Source organism: Anabrus simplex, chromosome 1 (genome assembly GCF_040414725.1).
Source record: "Anabrus simplex isolate iqAnaSimp1 chromosome 1, ASM4041472v1, whole genome shotgun sequence".
Taxonomy (NCBI): Eukaryota; Metazoa; Arthropoda; class Insecta; order Orthoptera; family Tettigoniidae; genus Anabrus; species Anabrus simplex.
This window is the reverse complement of record NC_090265.1, coordinates 1,747,488,008-1,747,501,028: the sequence shown is the minus strand read 5'-3', so window position 1 is coordinate 1,747,501,028 and position 13,021 is coordinate 1,747,488,008. Positions and strand designations below refer to the sequence as shown.

Here is a 13,021-nt window from a genome sequence, read left to right as displayed (position 1 = left end):
TGTTAATCAATGAATATTCAAGAAAAACTTAAATATTATAATTAAGCGGTCCGCCTATCCAATACAAAATATAGATGCACACTTACCTCGGTAGAAGTGAGTCCTTCTCCGCACATCGGGGTAAATAATAAGGAATAAAATTATATCCATTACCACACAGAACTTTACCATCACGGCCCCGATCTGACTTTAAATTCTGAAGCATTTAAATTTTATTATACCATCTAAGGAATGCTTATTAAGTTTCAACAAATCTTTTACCAAGAGATACAAATCAAGTGTACTATTTACAACAAATGATATTTTAAGATTTTGTAAGCAAAACTGGTATTTTCCAAGAACATCAACAAGAAAAATATGGACAATTTAACTGTTTTATCTGTCTTATGACTTACAATTTTAACAAAATTTCGAAGATCTTATTTTAAATGTCAAAAATTTTAAGGTGTCTTTCCAATTTTAATATTTATTTCTGATATATTAATGTTAATTTATTATTAGCTGATGGTGTCCCTTAGGGGACGAAACATGTACCAGATATAATAAATTATATATTGTATTGAATAGGCGGACCGCTTAATTATAATATTTAAGTTTATATTGAATATTCATTGATTGATTGTAGTCAATACGGGATTAGTATTACTTGAAATGAAGCTGTTAAAGCTTATCACTTGTAAAGCTGTTGTTAGTAAACTCTTTTAATATATAGATATTATTATTCTATATTTTAAATAACAAGACTCAGTCTCATTATCTAAATTTATTATAATAGCCAGGTGACTGTCTCTATAATGGCTCTCCAAGGAACTTGTTGTTGACAGACCCTAGTAATAAAAGTGTTATCGTATTTATAATTAAATCGAGTAAATGCGAGTTGGTCAGTAAGGGTCATATCCGGGTTAAAGCTTCCCGTCTCGCCTTATTGGAGACTTTGTTCCATGGCTGATAGCCTCTGTGTAATCATGAAAATACTGTTGGACTTTGGTCCAGTAATGTTCTGATCGAAGGTATATAATGAACTGTAAAATGATTATTATTGTCGGTGAATCATAAAATCTGCTATATGTAGCTTGTACGCTGGAGGACTTCACTTACAGTTCTAAATAAAGTCTATCTTATTTCTTTCCCGACTCTTCGACTTCTTATTTAAACTTTATCAGAGTACCATAATAACTTCGACCATGGATATCTTGGTAGCATTTACTTGGAACTTTAAATAAGCTATCATATCTGCAACTTCTTATTCAGAGAGATAGTGGATTTGAACCCCATTGTCGGCAGCCCTGAAGGTGGTTTTTCCGTGGTTTGCCATTTTCACACCAGGCTGTACCTTAACTAAGGCCACGGCCACTTCCTTCTCACCCCTATCCCTTTCCTAACCCGTTGTCCCTATAAGACCTCTCTGTGTGGGTGCGACGTAAAACTTCTTATTCAACGTCTTCTTTGGATTCGAGTTAAGACCAGTGATGCAAAAAGTACAAGAAAAATGTAACTGGGCTGAATTATTGTCACCTGAGAGATATTTTAATCTGTTACAATTACACATTGAAGCCTCCGTTGCTCAGGCGGTAGCGCACCGGCCTTTCACCATTGGGTTGCGTGGTTCAAATGCCGGTCATTCCATAAACCGGAGGCGAGACAGGTTTTTCTCCGGGCGCTCCGGTTTTCCTTGTCATCTTTCGTTCCAGCAGCACTCTCCCCTATCATTTCAGGCTTCGGCAGCCGGCACAGTTCCTATCCTCGCCGCTAGGTGGGGCTTCGTTCATTCCATTCCTGACCCGGCCGAATGACTGGAAACGGGCTGTGGATTTTAATTTTCACAGTTACACATACATTTTTCAACAAGTAATCAGTAAAATAACAATTACTTCACAGAACGTTAGTCTTCAGGAAATCAATGACTTTCTTTAACATGGTGCTGAAATAATGCACTTTGCAAAGAAAATATATTTCTTCATTTTATGTGTTTTTAGCATGGAGATACTAAGTAGTTATCATCACTAGATGAGACTGAACATGATACATTGGAACTTTTAAAATTACCTTCTCTCATAAATTATATTTTAGTTGGTGAAATTTAATGTTTCAAATAATTTTACAAAACAATTGGTTTTTAAAATTATCATCACTAAGTCTCCACTTCTTTGGGGGGAAGTACACCTTTGCACTTACTGAAAAGACGCCCTAAAGGGGCACTTGAAGGACTACCTGTGTTTAATTTTAAGAAAATCCCCAGCAGTGAAGGATATTGTAGGATACGTTTGATGCCTTTGGAAGATAAGGTAAGAAGGAAGGTAAGAAAGCACCTCATTCAGCACTGGTGAATTTACTGGTTCTGCTGTAGCTGAACTGAAAAAGTTGTTTTCACCATCACTTTTCTTTTTTGCTTCCATGCGATGTGTATCGATTACTAGAATGTAACGATGTTCGCCTCTGTGGTGGAGTGATTAGTGTGATTAGCTGCCACCCCCGGAGGCCGGGTCGATTCCCGGCTCTGCCACGAAATTTGAAAAGTGGCACGAGGGCTGGAACGCGGTCCACTCTGCCTCGAGAGGTCAACTGAGTAGAGGGAGTTCAGTTCCCACTTCAGCCATCCTCGAAGTTGTTTTCCGTGGTGAATGCCGGGATGGTACCTAACTTAAGGCCACGGCCGATTCCTTCCCTCTTCCTTGTCTATTCCTTCCAATATTCCCATTCCTCCACAAGGCCCCTGTTCACTATAGTAGGCGAGGCCGTCTAAGCGAGGTACTGGTCCTCCTCCGCAGTTGTATCCCCCACCCAAAGTCACAAGCTCCAGTATACTGCCCTTGAGACGGTAGAGATGGGATCTCTCAATGAGCCCGAGGGAAAAAGCAACCCTGGAGGGTAAACAGATTAAGAAAGAAAGAATGAATGAATGAATGAATGAATGAATGATGAAAGAAAGAATGTAATGATTACAATTTAATTTTAAGACGTAAATTACGAGTAAAATTTACGATTACAAGTAAACGTTTCTGAGAAAGTATTCGATTACTTTTACTCAATTACTTTTCAACTTTAGTTAAGACTCGAATCCGAATCCAAGGAACCATTTTACGATCTTAATCAAAATTGAGAATGTGAGTCCGACTCCTTGGCTGAATTGTCAGCATTGAGGGTTCCCGCCTGGGTCGGTGATCTTTAATCCCGTCTAATTAATTCTTCTTACTCGGAGACTGTGTGTTTGTGTTTGTCCCAACACCCTCCTATTCAAATTCAGACAACACACGACACTAACAAACATCGCAGAAATACGCAGTAGTAATTACATCCCTCCAGATAGGGTTGGCGTCAGGAAGGGCATCCGGCGGTTAAACAGGTATACATCCACATGTTCGACAGAATTCGCACCCACAACTCCACATGCATGGGAAAACGGTGGAAAAAGAAGAGTTAAAATTGAGAATGTGACATGCAATGTTAATATAATATATAAAGTTAACATTTGGCAACGAGTCTGATATACAGCTTATACTTAACCTTTGCACTTGCTAGTCCGCATAGACAAAGACAGAAAAAGATGCAAGATAAAAGAAAAAGGTTAAAAGAAAAAGTACAAATAATGCACTGACACACCTCGAACCCAAGATGCTCCTGTGGAAGTCAGGAACGCAGACCGCTAGACCAGTCATAATACAGATCTTCACAAGCAAATGCATGAAGGCTATTACATTTAAGTGGTCATTTACTCGTTAGATTAGAGCCAAGGGCACAAATCGTCGGACACGTACTGAATGTTTAATTTTGCTGTACATCAACCTCCCGAAGTTTGTACGAAATCGATGATCTCCCATTACGAGTCTTCACGGCGTCTCAGAGAGTGATGAGAGGAAGTGATCGACATGAACGTGTGACTATTCGATTTCTTCTGGGTGAGCTCTAATTTTTAGAGTTTCTCTTACATCGTCAGACGTCTGTGAGATCGTTTGTTATCGCTTATTTGAACACATGGAACATCGTCGTAGGCTCCGTTATTCGACACACCACAATAACAGTAGAGATTAGATCTCGTACGCAAAGGAAGTGCGCGAGGTCGATGATCGGAGGGTCTTCCTTATAAGGGCTGCATCAGTTTGTAATATCAAACCCAATAACATCCCTCGAGGACTGTAAAGTATAGGGTTCAGGGGCGTATGCAGAAATTATTTTCCGAGGTTGGGGATATTAAATATTAAAATAATGTTGGGTGCATATTGTGAAATTAGAAAGACTACATTAAAACTGTCAAAATAACACAATTATTTAATCAAGACACATTTTGTATTTATGTTTATTACAATAGCAGACGTCTTCTGGGTTCTTCTTTGTGTATGTATAAAAGAACTAACCCATTCAATCTTTCCTGTGTAGTCATATTCTGCAGATAACCTTTTAAATATTCCAGGGGTCAAAAACAGCGTTCTGGTGTGGCAGTGGTTACTAGTAAGACAGCAAAAAGTTTCAGTACTCGATGTATTGTTGGGAAAATATCACTGTCACAAAATGTCAAGTGCAGAAATGAAGTCCATTGGTTCAGATGATTGCTTTTAGAAGAAAACGGTATATATTATTCATGTATTAATGGAAGCATCAACACAATGTTGGCAAATACGTAGTTCAAATTAAAAGTAAAACAATGTGCCACCAAAACTCTCCATTTACATGTTTGCCACAGTTAATCACAATTTCTAAACTTCAATATTTCGGGGGGAGTTATCCTCCCAATACCCCCCTCCCCCTCTGCGCACGCCCGTGATAGTGTTCCAGGATTCACGGCCTCTGCAGTAGTAGTAGTTTGTTTTGTACGCGTCACCTTTGATTGTTTTCACTTACAGTAATTGTGTCAGGCTCCTCATTTTCAGATGTCCGATCCGATTTTCCTTGGCCAACTCTTGTTCTCTTCCGACTCCCAACGGTATTACGTTTTCGAGGCCTAGGAAGTCTTTCATATTTAAGGCCCTTTGTTGCCTTTCGAATTCCATCACTTACTGTTAGACCGCTCTCTATCTGCCCTCTGATTACTGTTAAGAAAGGGTGGTTGCAAAGTTGTACTTCATCATAAAACACCACCACCGCCACCAACCAAGAATTAACCTGTTAGTCATTTCTGTTATAGGCTGAGTGAACCTCCTAAGGGCATGTAGGATCATATCTATAAGTTGTTCAAAAATATTCAGCAATGGAGTCTAAAATATTAGTTTTACACGGAAATTCCTCATGGTAAAATTTATCAAGAACATTATTCACAAACGTTACTTTTTCCAACACAGGAAAAATAAGGAAAATATCAGTGGTGGTAAAGTCAAGAGCCGGTAACTAATTCTATGACCGAGCGAGTTGGCCGTGCGCTTAGCTGTGAGCTTGCATCCGAGAGATTGTAGGTTCGAACCCCACTGTCGGCAGCCCTAAGATGGTTTTCCGTGGTTTCCCATTTTCACACCAGGCAAATGCTGAGATTGTACGATTGTACCTGAATTAAAGCCACGGCCACTTCCTTTCGCCATAAGACCTATCTGTGTCAGTGCGATGTAAAGCAAATTGTTAATTATAAAATCTAATTCTATGGAGATTGGCTATAGAAATAGCCACGTTATAAACGCTATATATAATTTTGAAATATTAACCTGATACTTGGTTTTCATACCAGAAGGAAGAGATCCAGTCAAGAGCGGAAATATTTCAAAAACGATGAAACTGCAAAGGGCCACAGGAAGCGAGTACTTTACAAGCTGCTGACAATGAAAAATAACGCTCTTCAATGTGCCTAGCCGGGCTGAGTGGCTCAGACGGTTAAGGCGCTGGCCTTCTGACCCCAACTTGGCAGGTTCCATCCTGGCTCATTCCGGTGGTATTTGAGGGTGCTCAAATACGTCAGCCTCGTGTCGGTAGATTTACTGGCACTTAAAAGAATTCCTGCGGGACTAAATTCCGGCACCTCGGCGTCTCCGAAAACCATAAAAGATTAGTTAGTAGGACGTAAAGCAAATAACATTATTATTATCAATGTGCCTCAAAATCTCGGGAACAACATGATAGGTCGAACATGATCATTACCTTCTGATATTTTTGAGTTGTGCTGATAAATATCATAAATATAATCTGAACACCTCTAGAGAAAGTAAAAGCAAAGCTATCTCTGTACAGGCCATGGAAGGTAACCCTGGCACTAAGTGGTTAGCTCTATGCCTGACTGCCTTTGGCCCTAGGAACTTATTGGTACTCATTTCTGTTGTGGGCTGAGTGAACCGAGGGCCGTATACTGCTCCAGATAGAAGTATCGGTTCTTAATTTTTCAACTTCCTAATGCGTCATCGACACCACATCCTTCCGGATGAATTCAGCGCACCCTTACTGCCCTGCATATACATTTCCATTTATTTAGGAACAACCTGCTGTATTTACAGGCTGCCACTAAGAACAAGGTAAAACATACCAAATTTTTCGATACAGTTTATTAATTGAAGAAAACTCTAAATTATAAAGAAACTGTATAATTAGTGCGGCATTTCAGAGGTGTAGAAGTGGAGTCTCAGGACGAGGACGAGAGTCATCATTTCAAGGATAAGCTTCATTGGAGGTTGGAAGCGCTTCAACGTGGCGACAAAGTGACGAGGTACGGTACCACGAGCTCCGACCATTATCCATATTATTTCGATTTCATGAAAGTGGTATTTAGATTTGTAGTAAGGGATAGTCGGTTTGTATTTTTAATTTTTTCCTAGATTGAACTCCTCTGGCTGCCCGCTATGGTGCTCGGACGTGGCAATCATATCTAAGATGAATCCCTGAGAACTGTTGTCTCCAAAGGAGGGTTGAAAATATTAAGATTTGCTACGTTATTTTTTTTTATTGCAAAGGTTGATACCTCCTATGGATGGAGACGGTAGAATATATCTGCGGTGTCCCCTGTCCATCGTAAGAGGCGACTTAAGGGGTAACCGTCTTGGGAGCGTGAGTTGGTGACCACGTGGTCTCCAGCTGAGTCTGACATTGCTTTCACTTAATTTTACCCCAAGCTTCTCACTTTTATTTTTCCTGTCTGACCCCCTTTCGTTAACTCTTGTTCTCTGTCGACCCGATACTATTAGATTTGGAAGTATTTCATTTTTTCATTCCTTTGACGGTACCTTCATTCCTCGAATAGTCGGGGCTTTTCCATTCTTTGCTCTGATTGGTGGGAAGAGAGAATGGTTGCCCAGGTGTACTTACTCTTAAAACGATGAACATCACCACCACGTTCGTCGAACCAACATTCTATTGAAACGATCTACATTTTATACTAGGATTTTTGTTCGGCTAATTTAATATAAAAGGCAACTATGATTTTTGTTCACTGCACTTTTCCATTTCTTTCTTCTTGCTTTGTTAATCTGTTTGCCATCCAGGGTTGGTTTTACCCTCGGACTCAGCGAGGGATCCCATATCTACCGCCTCAAAGGCAATGTCCTGGAGTATGAGCCTTTGGGTCAGGGAAAACAACTTGGTAGGAGGACCAGTACCTCTCCCAGGAGGCCTCACCTGCTATGCTGAACAGAGGCCTTGTGGGGCATGGAAAGATGGAAAGGGATAGGCAAGGAAGAGGGAAGGAAGCGGCCGTGGCCTTAAGTTAGGTACCATTCCGGCATTTGCCTGGAGGAGAAGTGGGAAACAACGGAAAACTACTTCGAGGGTGGCTGAGGAGGGAATCGAAACCCCCTCTACTCAGTTCACCTCCCGAGACTGAGTGGATCCCGTTCCAGCCCTCGTACCACTTTTCAAATTTCGTGGCAGAGCCGGGAATCGAACATGGGCCTCCGGGGAGGGAAGGGGGGTGACAGCTGATCATGCTAACCACTACACCACAGAGGTGGACACTTTTCCATTTATAAAGACAAATCTTTCCGCTAATATAACCTTGGCACACACAAGAAACCCTATTTCCCGTTTTTTTTTTTTTTTTGACATCATGGTAATAATGAGATTATATAGATTTTTCACTTTAGAATGTATCTAGCCCATAAAAGGGAAATGAAGCTTTAAAAATTGACTTTAAATTTATTCTTTGTGGAGACCCCAAATCTCTTCTTCAGCGGTTATCGAAAATAGTAAGTCAGCACTAGACTGAATGATATCCGTATATTCCAAAGTAAAATAGTAAGAGATTCGTGTAATACATGTGTTTCTGATTAGATGTTGCTGTGTTGTGTGCTGCTATTATTCTTTGAAAGGCAGCTGATGTCACAATCTGCCGAAAGTGTTAGCCGAGTCCATGTGCGTGTCTGATCTGGTGAGGCCCGCCCTGGAGTGGTTTCCGGCTTGTCCCGTTAGTTAATGCAATTTGGAGTTGTTGGTTCCACGTGGGTGGAGATAACACAACAAAAGGGCATGAACTTGTCAGGGTAGTCTACAAAACTCCGTGTATACGGTGCTTTAGCAAGTTCAAGTGCAATCTAGGCCAGCCAGAGAACTCAACTCGCGCGGTGTGGTGCTCTGCGCCTGAAGTTCCCAGTCACTTCTCTGTAGCAGTTCATTGCAGTCAGCTGTCGACTCTGAGCTCCACCATTAACCCCAACAGTGGCCGGCGTGGTTTAAGTGCTTTGTATCCACCTTAACTATGGTGTTGGGATTTAATACGACAAACACAATATGGATTTTTCCAGTTCAGAGTAGATTTATCAACCGAATATCAATATTATCATCATGAAATTGTAATTTTACATCAACCTACCCGATATACGTCAGATTGATTAGTTATGATCTCAAATTTATTTAATACTTGTAAATATACTCTGTTGTTACGAATGACTTCACATATCTAGTGACATGAATGCTTGGTGTGCCGAAGAGGATTGTTTCGTTGAGACTGTCGAATAGAAAGATTTGTTCGCATGACTTGTGTCAGTGATCAGCATTTTCACAAGCACTGGTGCGCGAAACAAATAAGTGTGACTATATTCAGTTTGAACTAAACGTCGACGTCGGGATGCCGCAAGCCGCCTTCAAGACACTCGCCTCCAACCTAAGCAACAGCATGGCAAAAAAGCGTCGCAAGAAGCAGGAGAGATCGCCTCGCCGCTGTCCCTGTAAGCTAATACCCACATTTTTTATTTCATTACTAGCTTTTTTAATTTAAGATAATCGTAATAAATAATAAATAAATCTGTAATGCTGCTTCACACTCGAAATATATTTTCAAAAACTCTATCAGAGTAATAAATTCCATTTAATTACGTCCATTGCTGCTAGCAACTGTGAATTAATGTAAGTTTAGCGATTAAGTTACCGACAAGTTGATTTGTATTATTTATATCGATCGATGTATCAGCTTGCCATGAATGATTGGAATACTCATCATTGTCCTTTACACCATCGTTAGGTTTAAGACATTATGCAGTTTTTTAAAATAAGGGTTAATTAGACTGTTATTTTAATGTTCAAATCAAACATCATGATTCTTTGACTTTCAAATGCCGTGAATGCAAATTATCATACTTTTTAAAACCATTATTCCATGAAATTTTTCTTGATCACAGTTTCTCGGGAATTCTTCTTAACCGATGCTGTGTATCAGTATTTGACATGATTCACTGATAAATGTATTTCTCGGTTTAAAATATATTATTAAAACAAACCACATATATGCTACAGACATTCAAACTTCTCGGTTGTATCTGTAATGCGTGAAGGTTTTCAAATAGGTATTCCCTCGTGTCAGTTCTTCTGATATTTATATTAAATGGAGAAAAAAAAACATAATCTGTTTGCTTATTTCTGAATCACTTTATTAACATATTCTGAGGTATTATAAATTATACTGCATTCCTTAATAGTTACACATCTATATCTCGTTGTGCCTGCCTCTTACCCGGAGGACCCGGGTTCGATTCCCCACCAGGTCAGGGATTTTTTCCTGGACCTGAGGGCTGGTTTGAGGTCCACTCAGCCTACGTGATTAGAATTGAGGAGCTATCTGACGGTGAGATAGCGGCCCCGGTCTAGAAAACCAAGAATAACGGCTGAGAGGATTCGTCGTGCTGACCACACGACACCTCTTAATCTGCAGGCCTTCGGGCTGAGCAGCGGTCGCTTGGTAGGCCAAGGCCCTTCAAGGGTTGTAGTGCCATGGGGTTTGGTTTGGTTATATCTAGTTGTAAATATTCAGTTATACATGCCATACATGCTTTCTAGATATTCAAGAAATATTGTCTATCACTAACTATTCAATTTATTCAATTTCCCATTTTATAAATATGTAAGGGATATTTTAAAATATATTATTTTTTTAGTTCCGGCTCAGGCTCTATTTTTTCGCTTTACAGTTTTGCAATTTCTTCTCGGTTAGTTGTAAAATGTTCCTGTTTAATTCGTATTTTTTTTAATGTACAATTTTGACTGTTACACACGGAGAGTACTTCAGCCACGTACCTCAATTATTGAGGAGCTGCAGAGGATTCTAAATGTAAACGCTGAAGTTTCAACCTTCAGCAACTTATATCAGCGTATCTTCGCGTGTGTGTGTGTGTGTGTGTGTGTGTGTGTGTGGAGGGCGTGCGTTGAGACATTAGAAGAAGACACGTTGAGACAATAGAGCGTGGGTAAATGGAGAAGGTTAAAATCCTCCTCAAGTAAACATAACCCAGTTAGGTGTTGTCAGCCTTACTACATCTGAAAGCCAAAACACCCCCTGCAACTTGAAAACTCAGAGAACTTGTAATTTCGATTCAAAATTATAAAATTGCGTCAGATCAGTTTATAAGAAAATGTCAAATTATGTAAAATTATCTTCTTAATGAAGTGGGTATGGCTTTTAGTGCCGGGACGTGTCCGAAGACTACGGCTCGCCCGGTGCAGGTCTTTTGATTTGACGCCCGTTGGTGACCTGCGCGTCGTAATGCGTATGAAACTATGATGAAGACGACATATACATCCAGTCCCCGTGCCAGGGGAATTAACCAATTATGGTTAAAGTTCTCGACCCTGCCGGGAATCGAACCCGGGACCCCTGTGACCAAAGGCCAGCACGCTAACCGTTTAGGCATCTTCTTAATGAAAACACTTTACTGTTCTTAAATCTTTGTTCATCCTTTATTCTTGTGAATGAATTGTCATTGAGTAAAGCCGGCTATGTTCTTTCTTCTCTCAGCGTGCACGGCAGTAAGAACATTTGTTCCTCTACATCGTCTCCCTTCAGTGCTCAAAAAAAGTAACCGCGACAATTTTGTCTGTAAACTGTTATTTGTTTAATGACTTTGTAAATGCCGGTAACTCAAAGGGACACCGAAGGACCAGAATTTTTATTTGCAAGAGGTTCATCAGTCCGCCTCTGTGGTGTAGTGGTTAGTGTGATTAGCTGCCAACCCCGCAGGCCCGGGTTCAATTCCCGGCTCTGCCATCAGATTTTAAAAGTCGTACGAGGGCTGGAACTCAGCCTCGGGAGGTCAACTGAGTTCCCACCTCACCCATCCTCAAAGTGTTTTTCCGTGGTTTCCCACTTCTCCTCCAGGCAAATGCAGGGATGGTACCTAACTTAAGGCCACGGCCGCTTCCTTCCCTCTTCCTTATCTATCCCTTACAATCTTCCCATCCCCTCGGGATCCCACCTCTACCGCCTCAAGGGCAGTGTCCTGTAGCGTCAGACATAGATTCGGAGGATAAAACTGGGGAGGAGGACCAGTACCTTCCCCAGGCGGTCTCACCTGCTAAACTGAACGGGGTCGTTGGAGGGGGGGGGGAGATTGGAAGGGATAGAGAAGGAGGAGGGAAGGAAGCGGCTGTGGCCTTAAGTTAGGTACCATTCAGGCATTTGCCTGGAGGAGAAGTGGGAAACCACGGAAAACTACGTGGGGGATGGCTGAGGTGGGAATCGAACCCCCCTCTACTCTGTTGACCTCTCGAGGCTGAGTGGACCCAGCCCTCGTACCAATTTTCAAATTATGTGGCAGAGCTGGGAATCGAACCCGAGCCTCGGGGAGTGGCAGCTAATCACACTAACCATTATACAACAGAGGCGGATAATAATAATAATGATAATAATAATAATAATAATAATAATAATAATAATAATAATAATAATAATAATAATCTCCAGGCAGACCATCAGAGCTCCTGGAAGAGTGGAGAATAAAGGCTCCTACTATGGTCGTGATCTAGGTGTTAAGTGGGATAGTTATTCCCACTGTGCCCAACAGCATTTGCCCCCCCCCCCCCTCCCCCGAGGAATGAACTTCGTATTCATTTCTGGTGTAGGTGGAATGAACCCCAAGGTCATATGCCTCCCCAAATGTGGAAGTCTCATATCTCTCTCTTTTTTAACTTCCCAATGGCGTCTCGAATCCACGCCGTTTGCAAGTGAACCGAGCGCATCTTTACCACCTCGGTTTGGCGGTTCGTAAGCAAATAATTTTTGAGTCTTATGTGACAATTGAACTTACGTCATAAGCCACGAAACCTATAATATGACTTTCCTTTTTAAAATTACATTTCATGAGCTGGGATTCAATTATGGTTGTACTGCTGCGAAGTTACCGAAGAAGTCGCTGAGTTGTCACACAAGCCCTCATACGTGTGCAACACCTCTTCTTATGAGGCCATAGAGTTCCGGAATGTTGCCCTTTAACGTGCTAGTAACTCTATTGGCGTAATTCTCCATTCGTTCAAGCAGTCTTAAATGACAACCGAACTGTTAGGATTTAATTCTGTAACCTTTCTTTCTTTCTTTCTTTCTTTCTTTCTTTCCTTCTTTCTTAATCCGTTTACCCTCCAGGGTAGTTTTTCCCTCGGACTTAGCGAGGGATCCCACCTCTACTGCCTCAGGGGCAGTGCCCTGGAGCGTGTGACTTTGGGTCGGGGTATACAACCGGGTAGGAGGACCAGTACCCCGTCCTGGTGGCCTCACCTACTATGCTGAACAAGGGCCTTGTGGGGGGATGGGAAGACTAGAAGGGATAGACAAGGAAGAGGGAAGGAAGTGACGTGGCCTTAAGTTAGATACCATCCCGGCATTTGTCTGGAGGAGAAGTGGGAAACAACGGAAAACCAC

At 41.3% G+C, this 13,021-nt stretch overlaps 1 protein-coding gene across 4 annotated transcripts in view; it reads left to right on the top strand.

Moving 5' to 3' along the window:
• LOC136858740 (long-chain-fatty-acid--CoA ligase 1) overlaps positions 1 to 13,021 on the top strand; it is a 488,109-nt gene that overhangs the window by 228,412 nt on the left and 246,676 nt on the right. The window contains exon 1 of one of the 4 annotated variants that reach the window (XM_067138496.2): positions 8,949 to 9,065. The exons of the other annotated variants lie outside the window; for them this stretch is intronic. Coding sequence (XP_066994597.2) covers positions 8,966 to 9,065 — 100 coding nt within the window. The 5' untranslated portion in view covers positions 8,949 to 8,965. Of the gene's footprint in view, positions 1 to 8,948; positions 9,066 to 13,021 lie in introns of those variants that run through there. 4 annotated transcript variants of the gene reach the window in all.